The sequence below is a fragment of the Anoplopoma fimbria genome, chromosome 2 (assembly GCF_027596085.1).
Source record: "Anoplopoma fimbria isolate UVic2021 breed Golden Eagle Sablefish chromosome 2, Afim_UVic_2022, whole genome shotgun sequence".
Taxonomy (NCBI): Eukaryota; Metazoa; Chordata; class Actinopteri; order Perciformes; family Anoplopomatidae; genus Anoplopoma; species Anoplopoma fimbria.
In genome coordinates this window covers 8,549,429-8,561,739 of record NC_072450.1, presented here as the reverse complement: position 1 = coordinate 8,561,739, position 12,311 = coordinate 8,549,429, and the positions used below count along the sequence as shown (strand labels likewise).

Below are 12,311 nucleotides of genomic sequence, written 5' to 3'. Positions count from 1 at the left end.
TTTTCCAGTAAACACACAAAAGTTATGTTCAAGATTTAATACTTAATTGTCATTTCAAAACAGTCGATAGGACGATAACAAGAAGCCCACCTCACACACAGTGACCACCTTAGGACATAAAAGTAGATTAAGTAATAATAATAAATGATTAAAACAAGAACTAAAACAACTCATGCTGAAGAACTTTCACAATGACAACCTGTGTGTGTGTTTGTGTGGCTGTGACGTCACAGCTCATGTGTGTAAATGTGACCGACTGAAAATCTGATATGAAACTGATCAAATGAAAACCGACCGGTTTTGATCGGCAGCCGATCAGCCGTTAATCAGTGGCTTGTATTTTGATACCTTAACACCGATGGAAATGTTGAGTTGATCTGATCCCAGATGATTTACAACATGAATCATAATCTCTTTGTCCTTTTGGTGGATTTTAATTAATCAAGAATAAATATCTGACTGATCTCTGTCCGGCTGCATCAAGCTCATCAATATCTCTCTTGTATCAGAAAGAGATCTTTCTTCTTTTTTTCCTCCAAAGTCCATTAGTAAAGAACCTCATGATGAGCCATCAGAGAGGAAAGTGAGTGTGTTTTTTCTCCCCTCATACTGATGCATCTTTCATTGTGGACACCTTATCCTGTCATCATAAGCTAATGGCGTTGGTCAGTTGAGGAGACTTTTCCATTGGCCGGCTCCCAGGACGTTGGCTTCAGGTATTTGGTGATGACCCATCCTGTCTGAGGTTTCTCGCTTTTGGTTCTAAACAGAGCGTCTTTCTCCTCCCCCCTTCTCCTTCAATGTAAGGCCTGGTCTGTGCGCAGCGCTTATTGACTTATTTAATTAGCTTTAGGGCAAGAGAGACAGAAAATATAGTATTTTGTGTAACATTATTTTATCTATGTGCTTGTTATTGCATGTTTGAGTTTGTGTGTATGAGAGAAAAGGAAAACAAAAGTGATGATCCCACACCCCTTATGTTCTTTGATTGTGATTTGATGGACATTTCATCAGCCCCCCCCTCCCCTCCCTCATCGTCCCTCGATCCCCAGCCAGCAGCCTTCACACAGCCTTTTAGCACTCTTGTCAATGCAGCCCTCCTATTCTGCTTTTCTATTCATAGGCACACATACACACACACACACACACACACACACACACACACACACACACACACACACACACACACACACACACACACACACACACATTTCGTAGCCCCCTTTCAACCCCGGAGACACCAGATGAGCCCCACGGTTTGTCACAAAGGAAACCCCTCCTGTGTCTGACTGTCCCTAAATCTAGTTTCGACTCACAAACACACACACACACACACACACACACACACACACACACACACACACACACACACACACACACACACACACAAACACACACACAAATAGAAGCTTAGTAGCATCAAGTTTTGACCGACTACACAGCCGGTATCAAAAACATGTTTTTTATTAAGAAACACGCCCTGACTAGTTAATATTAATCCATTCTATAGCTGTCATAAACTGCTCCGTCATTAAATAATTCCATTTATTTTCATTCATTCATCATGTTAAACAACATGGATGTGACAACTTACCACCAAAATGCAATTGTCTTTTATAAACTGTAGTTAAAGATGTTGTTTTATAAAAGAAGATAAATCCTACCGTCCCTTACTGACTGACTTAGGCCACAAGGCAACACGCATGGTCCTTTTAAATCTACTGGACATCCTCAGAACGTGGCAGACTGCTCTAAGAGTATTTATTTTGGATCAAGAACTTAGCAAATGGAGCCTCTCATTAAGCCTTCTCCCAACTCTTAAGGAGCTTTTCTTGGTTTTCATTTCTTTATACAATATGGTTCTTGTAAAGAACATTTTTAAAGATATTATGTTGTTTTGCAACACAATTTCTGAGCAGGAAAAAGCTATATTACACATGTATTCTATATGTGGTTTGTTACGGGTATTTTTTATCTGGGTGGTGTCTTGCATGAGTTCTAGTTCTCGTGTCTCAAACTTTGGAAGCAGCTTTAACGTCTGAGGAGAATAGGTGTTTACATCGCTACATGTGCGAAAAGGATTTTCACATGCATGCTCATGTATCGTCTCTTGTCTCTTTTTCAGACTTGTGCCAAATCACTCTCCTCCTCCTCCTCCCTAAACTTTCCTGTCAGCACCTTCACTGCCAAATGTTTTCACATTTCACCCATGGGTCTTCATTGACATGAACCCCATTCACACTTACAGGGACTGCAGCGTGGTGCTGCCGAGCGACTGTTCAGCCACGTCATTTTGAACGAGAGCTGTATCCAAAATTACAGGAAATGTTCATTTTTTTGTCAATCCAACATCCTTGATCTTACTAAATCAAGGTTTCTTTTAGATAATAAAAAATTAGACTGCAGTGAATATTTTAGCTGAAAGAACTTTGTCTTATTTTCTTCTTCTTAAATGGTCGGGTAATCATATCAATTATAATTAGAAAGGAGTAAATTGGTATCTTATGAGGTTTATTGACACCAACAATGTCAGTAAGTTTTAGATGGTACTTAATTTCTCACCATTTCTTCCAATATACAGCGACTGATTCCACATATGTTACATCCCTGGTCATATTACCCTGTTCTGCCTACAATCTCACTTTCCTCCATGACCAGCCAGTAGGATTTGTTAGTTCAGCGACGCTCTACAGTATGAATCCTGTCCGCTGCTGCGTCGGACATTCTGCTCTTTTGTACACTCGGTTGGGGACTAAACTAGGCCGTAAGAGAATGATGCTTATCTTTCTCCTCTCGGCTCTCTTCTTTTACAACCTATTTGTTCTACTTCTTTCCATTTCGCTGGCTAACATTTAGTTTTGTGGCTCATTGACAGGTGGCTATCTGGAGGAAGTGCTGCCTCACTGTGCAAACTGTTTTTGAAAGCAGCAGATAGATTTGAACGAAGCGTTAGTTGCTTGGACCATTAAGTTTAGAGCATTGTAACTCTCCTAAGAGAAAAGTCCCCACATTTCCTCTGCACTTTGAGTGACCAAAGTACACACACACACACACACACACACTCACACACACACACACACACACACACACACACACTCACACACACTGTTCATTCATACACTCACCAACCAATGCCAGCCAGTTTCCAGAGGGAGCGAGTGATTAGCATGTAAATCTGTAAAGACCTAGTTATTCTATCTACCTCTTCTTCCTGTCTCTCACACACACACTGACAAACACGCCACACACTATTCTTCTTCCAACACTATTCTAATGAGGTGATGACCAGTCCCTTGTTATAATTGCCTCAAACTCCTTTTAATTTCTTTTGAGCGTATTAATCATACATAGGGTTATTTAAAATCGCATAAATTAATCTTAGATTAAACAGACCCTTCAAAGGCTTCAAACAATTAAAGAGTTAGGTAGAATTTCCCCTGGGTTTAGGCCATTTTCTATTTGAGCGGAGCAGTTGCAGGTGATTATCCCGTTTTGATGTGGCCAGACGGTGATTAATGTAACTTTTAAATGAGTCCTTCCCCCGCCTCACCTCTGTCCACGCACCGCCACAGCAGAGAGCCAAAACACCTTCAATGACCCAACCAAGGAGTGGTTATCCGCTCTGTATTTATACCCGTTTCCTTAGCCGTTCCATACTTAATTTAAGTTGCGGGTATTTTAATTATTAGGTGTGTGTGTGTGGTGTGTGTGTGTGTGTGTGTGTGTGTGTGTGTGTGTGTGTGTGTGTGTGTGTGTGTGTGTGTGTGTGTGTGTGTGTGTGTGTGTGTGTGTGTGTGTGTGTGTGTGTGTGTGTGTGTGTGTGCGCACCTGTTTGTGTCTGCATCAAAGCAAGACTCTTGAGGCAGTTTTTCTTTTTTCTTCTAGAATTATTAGTCTGCAGGTAACAGTCTAGACGCATTCATCCCACCATGGTGGTCTTTTATGTTGGTTGATGGGGTCGTAAAATATACCTGAGAGGCTGTGAGAAGATAACAAATTTGAGAAAAGAAAGAAACATTTCTGCTATGGTAAATTATGTTAATCTTCTTGGGCTTTATCTAATATAAATCTTAGCGTTTTTCTTGCGTATTCAGGGCTCTAAAACTCTTAAAAATAGACAATATGAAAAAGCAACATCACTGTTTGGTTGGACGGCTCACATCTCATAGACATGCAATGTGAGATAAAAGAATAATAAGTACACATTGCTTGAAAATAAATGGCCACTTACCCAAAAAAGTGTGATGAGATTTGTTCCTGTTTTGCTCCAGATGTGTATCCAGAATACACACGTTAGAATCTCTGCTGCTCTGTAAAGATCAGCGCTCTTAAACGTCTTAAATGTCCCTCAAACGTGCTTGATATTTGCGGCAGATGAGATTTGCCGACTGTGTTCCTGCTCTTTACAACTACAGCAGTGTATGCTACATAAAATCTGAGCGTGCCCGCCACCTCATTAATGCAGAGAGTTTTATCTGCTGCTATTTTTAAGTTAGGTTGTAACTAAACAAGGACAATTAAGTTTAACTCTGTTAAAACAATGACTTGACAAAGTCCATTTAGTAGCTGCTCCGTGGCTTTCGATTGTATCACATGAATGAATGCAGTTGGAATTGTAGATGCTTGGATTTCTGAGCACTGTATGGACATTTTTTCTATTTCTTCTCAATGTTGGCTTAAAAGTTTAGATTGATTCTTGACTTTGCAAACAGTAGTTAACAAAACAAACTCAACACAAGTCTATTTAGTGGCTTTCCATCAAAATTGCACCACATAATGGTTTATTAAGTACATTGTAATAAGTTTATTTTCAGTCATGTCTGCTATCTCTCTTATATATGTTGTTTCTAGTTCTCTCTGACTCTGTTTTGTTAATTATAAAACACAATTTGCATGCCTACTTTCAGTCAGGTATCAATGCTTATTCGTGTGTTGGTGAAAGTTTACATTTAGTGAGAGAAAACAACGAAACGTTTCATGGTGCATGTTTTGCATGAGTTAATGTTGTTTCTACAGCGTCTTGGCACGTATCAATGTATGTCGTGTGTGTCAGCGTGGTGTGATGAGCCACGCACCTTCATCCAGGTCAAATTCCAGGAGTTGTCTCTGGCGTGGTCAGGGTTAATTTCTGGAGCAGAGGTGAAGAGCTGGATTTTAGAAACATCACTCAGGACTTCCTTCTTTATTTCCGTAGTACAGCCTCTCTACTGAGGCAAGGAAGAATGATTGATGAGATGGGTATTCAGCACATAGGGGCACCCAGGAGCGTCCACTCCACCCGTCTCATACTGACACACACACACACACACACACACACACACACACACACACACACACACACACACACACACACACACACACACACGCTCACACTGATATGAGAGTAATTAACCTCAGACTGTGTTAACCCCAGCTGCCCATTAGAAGGACAACAGGATTGATGGGGCTCCCCCCCAGTCCTTCACAATCTCTACAGTTTGTGGAGGTTTAAAGCACGATGGAATGTGTTACCATGTTTAAAATATTAAACTACACCAGACTAAACATGTGGGGGATTTAATCATCACAGTCAAAAGTAACAGTAGTGATAAAAAGAAAGAACAGAAGTGAAACAAAGTGATTCGGTAGATTTCTTAAAGAATTTTCTAAATGTATTCACCCTTCATGTGACTTTATTGTGATGTATTGCACATATTCTTCAGTTAAGCATATTTTCTAGTGTAACCGCAAATAGACAAGAATCCCAGGAGGAGGAAAGTGGACCGTCACTACCAGTGTGTCCTACTTTGTTGCTAATCTTACTTTTCCTGCACTAGTTTGGGTGTTGCCGCTGGGTATTTTAACGTTATAGAAACAGCTGACAACAACACTGTTCACTTTGAAATCACTTCCAGCACCAAATATCAGACGGACAAAGTTAACGACCAGCTGGTGAACAAAGTGGAGTATGTAGTCGCTTAAAATACAGATATGTTCCTCCGGAGTTGGTGGCCAAAAACATCTGTTGTATGCTGGTTTAAAACATATATTTGATGATTCTGTAGTGAAATTTCTTGTCACTTATTGGCCGACATCTACGCAGATACCAATATATTTCTAATGACTCTTATATTGGCCAGGCAGACATTGAGAGCCCGAATAACTGAGCCAAAGTCTTGGTCAATGTCTTAAACTAGGCAGACACTGTGCGGGTTAAACCTGATTTTAGCCCAAATTTGGTCACCCCCAACCAATTTTAGAATTGGGCCAAACACCTGCTTGATTGGGTTGTAAGTTGTCTTGCATATTAAGGGAGATCACAAGTCGCAACATTTAATTATTTGCCTTAAAAGTCTGGATCAGTTGGATTTCTTGCATCATCAGAAATCTTGGTCAGCTGTCTTGCAGTTTGAGCAGTTACTCCGTTTGGCCGCTGTCAAATGATGCACTATTAATTGTAGTGAGCTTGTTATTTGGTGCATCTTTAATGCATATTGTATAAATATTAGTGGTATTGTATTTTACATGTTGTGGTAAAAACTGTAGTCTTGACTGAGTCTGTGCTGTAATATAAAACTGGACACAGAGCTGCAGAACAGACAGATCATATTCTCTTTATCTTCTAGCCGTCTGTGGCTCTTCATTTTTCTTCTAACTTTCTGTTCATAGTCTGCACAAAGTAACTCTACCTTTCTGTGTTTTTTTTCAACACCGTTGAGGAGGTGTTGGTCTTGACAAATTAACTTCATTGGAGATGACGCTGGACAAAACCGACCAGAGGTTCCATGCTATCGTCGGGGTCAATTGATCCGTACGGTGCGAGCATGAAAGCCGCAGGTTGTGGCCGTGCAGAAAGGCAGATTAAAACGTGTAATGTCAGTTAACACAACGCTCAAGATTAATAACTAACATGCACAGTGTCCGGCCAGCTTAAGCTGGAACTGAGCTCCTATTAACAGTGACAGTCTCTTGTTGTTAAGGACAGATATCGTGGAAATCAGTGTTGACAAGTCCATTTAAACTGGCCGGCCACCGAGTTGTTTATCTAATTGGACATCTAGACACCGCAAATAAAATTCATGGTCGGCCTCAGTTGAAGTGTCTCATTTACAACCTCCTCGCCTCTCACCTCTGACCCCTGTGTGACCTCTGTGACCTCTGGCTCTGGGCTGGAAAGCCCCCCAGATGAGGCCGGTTGATTGGGGCTGTTGTCACTGAGATATCACATGTGACATCTCTGTTTCGGTGTCGCCGCAGTAACAACTGAACACGGCCGGCGTTTAACAAACCTGATGAGCTACCAATCGGCACAGACCGGTCGCACGTTTGTCGGTTTTCAACAGCTAATTTATTGTCACTGTTGACGGAGTGATTGTGATTAAGACTGTATGAAAGAATTAATATCATAGTCAGAAGCATTTTATTTTTAAATAGTCAACAAAGATGGTTTGTGTTACTGCCTGTTTTATCACAAAGCTCATTTTACACCCTGTTATGACTCATGGAGATCATTAAACCACAAAGATATTTCTTTAAAATGCCCTGACAAGCCATTACTTAAACGTTTAGCATTTAAAACCAAATCTGTTGGACATGAATATTTAAGAGGCTTTAATGACGTACCTGTTTAGTTTATTTGTTTTTTATTATTATTTCTTTATTCCTGGTTTAGAATAATTAAACAAGTTGAACTAAACCAAACACTTCACATAAAGGGGTAATAATGTTTGTGGCTCCAATCTGTTTGATAATAAAACATTATATGGCAGAATAGGTATAAACTTTTTTTGATAGCTGTTAGAATATCTTTTTTTCTGTTTTATGAGAAGGCTCATTACTTGTGTTTTTACGGCCACTTCAGTCCATTATTTTCAATTTTTGGATGACAGTTATTCTGAAGGTCAAACGTAAGGAGTAAGATTAGTGGTTTCAAAGGTTTCCTAATGCAAAATTGTTGATCGAAATGTGAAATTTAACTGTAAATGGAAACTGAAAATATTTTTCAATATATGAAATAGAAAAATGTATCTTTTCCAGCACAATATGCGATTGAATCCAAACCTTTGAGTGAAGGTGATTAGGGTTAAATTTGGTCTTTTAAGTAAAAGGTCTTATTTGGTTTGTCAATGCATTTAAAGGGATAGATTGAATGTTTTGAAGTGGGCTTGCAGGAAATACTTAGGGATAGTTTGGATGGCACGCTGCCCAGTTTTAAGCAGGAGACGGGAGCACCAGCACGGGAACGAAGCAGCAGCAAAACTTATAATAGTCACCTAAAAAGAAAGGCCCACTTAAAAAAAACAGCATCAGTTTAAGTGCAAAATATATTTAGAATAATTTCTAAGTTTACTTTGACTAGTCAGACAGCCTCAGACAGGGCATAGATGATATAACAGCTACAGTTCCAGGAAGTGTTGTCTGACAGCGAGATAAAGCTGTAAAAATATTCTCAATGTAGCTCACACTTAAGCAGATATTGACTTTTTTTTTAAGCCAGCCTTTCTTTTTAGTGGCTAAACTAAACTCCACAGCAGTACATTTCTTTGTTCCCGTTCTGGCATTCCTGTCGGTTTCTCCAAATTGGGGACTAACAAACTGCCATCCCCTGTAGAGAGAATACACTGACTATTAATAAGTACCTCATTCAGCCCCACTTCAAAACATCCAAACTATGCCTTTTAGGCAAAATTAAAAAGAAAACACAGTCTATTGGGAATATGTCTTGGGAATATCAAAGAAATTACAACCACTTTAAACCTTAATAGTCGACCCTATTTTAAGCCATTACATTCAATTTAAAAATGTTTGTCTTTGGAATTCACATACTTACTAAATACAGTTTTTAATTCAGCTCATTATTGTCCGTATAGCAAATCCAAGTTATGCAGATAAAACCTAAATAATAAAAACACATTTTCTTCTGAAGATATGTATTTCTTCTATACAAAGCAAATTGAACCCAAACTTCTTCTGTAAGCTGTTTTCTAAATAAAAATGATTTATCACCTCTGTCCTCTTTATTTTTCAGGATCATTCCTTCATCATACAGTTTAACGACGGTAACGCCGAGGTGGTGTCGATGTGGGTTTGTCGCTGTCTGGAGGAGAGACGAGCTCAGGGACACGTCTGACGTCCTCCTGCTGTCCGCCAACGATGGACGGGGACATTTTATCCTAAACCTTGAACACTTATCAAAGGCTTCAGGGTCAAGTATGTCCACACGCACTGTACAAGTGATATACGGACAAAAATCACTAGATGTTACAAGCTTTATGTGAGTACTTTTTTTTATTTAACAGCACTCATGCGCCGTGACAACAAGAAGCTCACATCCTTTGAACTTTGCAATTAATCTCTGCATCCAAAAAGTGCAGAGAGGTCTTCGCTTTTATTTCTAAAGTTGGTCTCCATCTGCAGCTTCGTCCTCACGTTTTTTGAGAATATATAGAAATGCAGAGAGCCCATCGCGGTCTGGTAAGTGGAGATAAAAGGATCAGTGGATGAACTTGAAAGCATAAGACTGCAATACGCTGGCAGAGTAACGCTCTGTTTTTTGGGATGGTATCTCAAATAACCGTCTTGTGCTTTACTGTTGACAGCCCTCTAGTGAATGTTAAGGTTTCTGCCTGTGAGGATCTGCCCATGTGTGTGCCTGTTTTTCCAGTGATGTAGTTTACTACCTCAGCAAGCTTAGGTTAAAAACAGCATTACTTCCACTTAATAATCACCCGTTTTTAATTCCCTGGACAAGAACATTTATGTCCAGTTATTCCTTAATGTTGTGTAGTCGGGGTGTTGAGTGGATACAAAGCTCTGTCTCTCTCCTCAACGAGTGTTTGAGTGAACAACGAAACCTGCAATATAAATGACTTTGATGCAGCTCTGCAGTGTTACAGAGTGCAATGAAATATGGACCTGCATCTTTTCTTGGTTTTGAAGCGTACTCACCAAACTATTAATTATTCTCACTCATCAGGAGGAGCCAACGTTTCTCTACTTTTAAACCTGATTTTAAATCTTCTCTTCTTTTATATCCGTTTGCACAGACGTTGAATGATGTTTAATGCCACTGAATGATCAGTTGGAAAGGAAATTGTGCTGAAGCAATTCTCCATTTTCATTTAGGGGCTATTTTTTCTTAGAATTTATTAAGAATAAGATAAATTACGGACAAGAAGAGAAACCATCTCTTCGTCCCCTTATAAACCAAAACTTTTGATGTTTTTAAGTTATTGTTTCCTCCACTTACTCACCAGTAAATCCTTACAAGATGTGTCTTGTGTTATACAGGAAGCATGCTATTTTATATTATTGCCAAATGAGATCAGTTGATAAATGCAGTGCACTTAACTCCAAAGACCACTGAGGACACAAATGGTGAATCGTATGTACTTCTCAAGACTGAGACAAACATAATGGGTTAAATGACTAAAATGATTTGACAAGGTCGTCATGTGCAGCTGCTGAAATGTGTAGAGCTCAAGTTCAATTCCATTTCTTCCACAAAGGCCCAGTAAACGCAGCTTACAGTGACATGATGTGTATCGCTGGAAACAAATGTAACTGCAGCACATCAGAACAGAAAAGGTTAAAGCAGCAGTTTATTACACATATGGTGGGTAGTTGGTTTTTTTTTTTCCCTGTACATTGTTCTATGTACGATGAGGAAAAACATGGATAGTTTAATTTAATCACTGGCCTTTTGATTGTAAATCACCAGAAACTGAGAACACATTTGTTGTTTGTAGAACAATCAAACATCCATCGTGTCATTGGTAATTTGGGAACCCTTCAAGATATCTTCTTTTTTATCATTTTGATTGTGAAGCATCTTATTCCAAGATGGAATCCCATTCAAGTATGCAAGTATGATTGAAGATCACGAGATGCAAAACTGGAGTTGGATTTCAGAGAAGACGCATACGACTGGATTGTTTTACAAGCAGTCAGTTTACAAGCTCATTTTAAGCCAATAAAAAGCTAAATGATCATCAGACGATAGCCAGTGGGACTACATTCAACCAACTCCTGCTCGAATGTGATTGGTCAATACTAATCCAACAAATACCAAAAGCCTTGTGCACTATAAGGCGCGTAGAGGGGAGGCAAATTGGACTTGAAACCAAAACAAATTTCCCATACCATAATGAAAAGTTTGTGGTATCAGTTCATGTAGGATGGGGAAAAAATTGTAAGGAATCCCTTTCCATATCCATCAGTTCATTATTTTCCAGTTTTTAAGATACATTTAGTGATCAGTCAGTCAGAGGCGCTGTGTGTCATGAGCCCTTCCGTACAATCAATTTTTCATTATTGCCATTATTTTTGTCCCCAGAAACCTGAAATTGAGGCACAGCCTTTTTACTTTGATGTACATACATATACTTTTACCTTAACCATGCAGAGGACTGTGCAATATGCCATTTATTTGCATAAATAAATTAATGTAACTGATAATTTGGCAAAAATCAAAAGTTGAAAAAGTCCCAGTAACTACTTTACACTTTTACCTTTTATATACATACTGTATATTGTTAATTATATTCATCTAACTGTCAAATTCTACTGTAGTATTAACACATCTGTTAAGTCTGCCTTAAATATAACTGAAGGTATAAATACTTAGCAGTCTGGTAAAACTAATAAATATGTGTAGAACAAGAAGAGTGTGTGGTGGCTGCTGGCTGCAAATTAAATGTATGTATTGTTAAATGTATTCTTGAACCTCAAATTAAACCAAAAATATATATTTTTTCTGAGCAGATGTGTTGTTCACCAAAAGCTCAGACACATTTCTACTGTTTTTTTTAAATGTACTCATTGCCTGTGGTTTTTTTTAAAATCTGAATCTGCAATATCAGTTGAAATATTTATTATTTTTTTACTTTCAGCTTGCTCTGTTATTTTTCCTTTTTTTTGCCTAAACCACGAAACATTAAGTCAGCGATGGGACGCAGCAGAAATGTTATTGCTGTGATGTTACTGGCGTTTTTATGGCCTTTTCTGTAATGATCTGTGTTGGCACATATTCCAACCATAATGCACAAATAGAATAAAAAGTATTTAAACATAATCATTTGGGTAAGTTTGACATTTATTCAGTTTATTCAAGTCTGTTTGTTTCTCTATGTTGATTATTTTTGTTTGAAGGTGAAGCTGATTTCATGCTGACACAAAACAATGAAGTTAAGATTTTCAGTTTTTTCAGTATTTCTGTTCATGTGCTCATCTTAATAACCATCAGGCTCCTCCTCTTTTCCCTCCCAGAAGTTTCAAATAGATTCTTCTGAAGTAGAAGTTCCTTTGTGCTATCTGGTTGACTTGTATTCAAA

General features: G+C 38.8%; 1 protein-coding gene across 2 annotated transcripts in view; it reads left to right on the top strand.

The window, feature by feature from the left end:
* The window catches only part of map2k5 (mitogen-activated protein kinase kinase 5), a 55,020-nt gene extending 42,978 nt beyond the window's left edge, over window positions 1–12,042 (top strand). For both annotated transcript variants that reach the window (XM_054620267.1, XM_054620260.1), the window contains one exon: window positions 9,008–12,042. In XM_054620267.1, coding sequence (XP_054476242.1) covers window positions 9,008–9,109 — 102 coding nt within the window. In that variant the 3' untranslated portion in view covers window positions 9,110–12,042. The remainder of the gene's footprint in view (window positions 1–9,007) is intronic.
* Window positions 12,043–12,311: the final 269 nt, after the last annotated feature.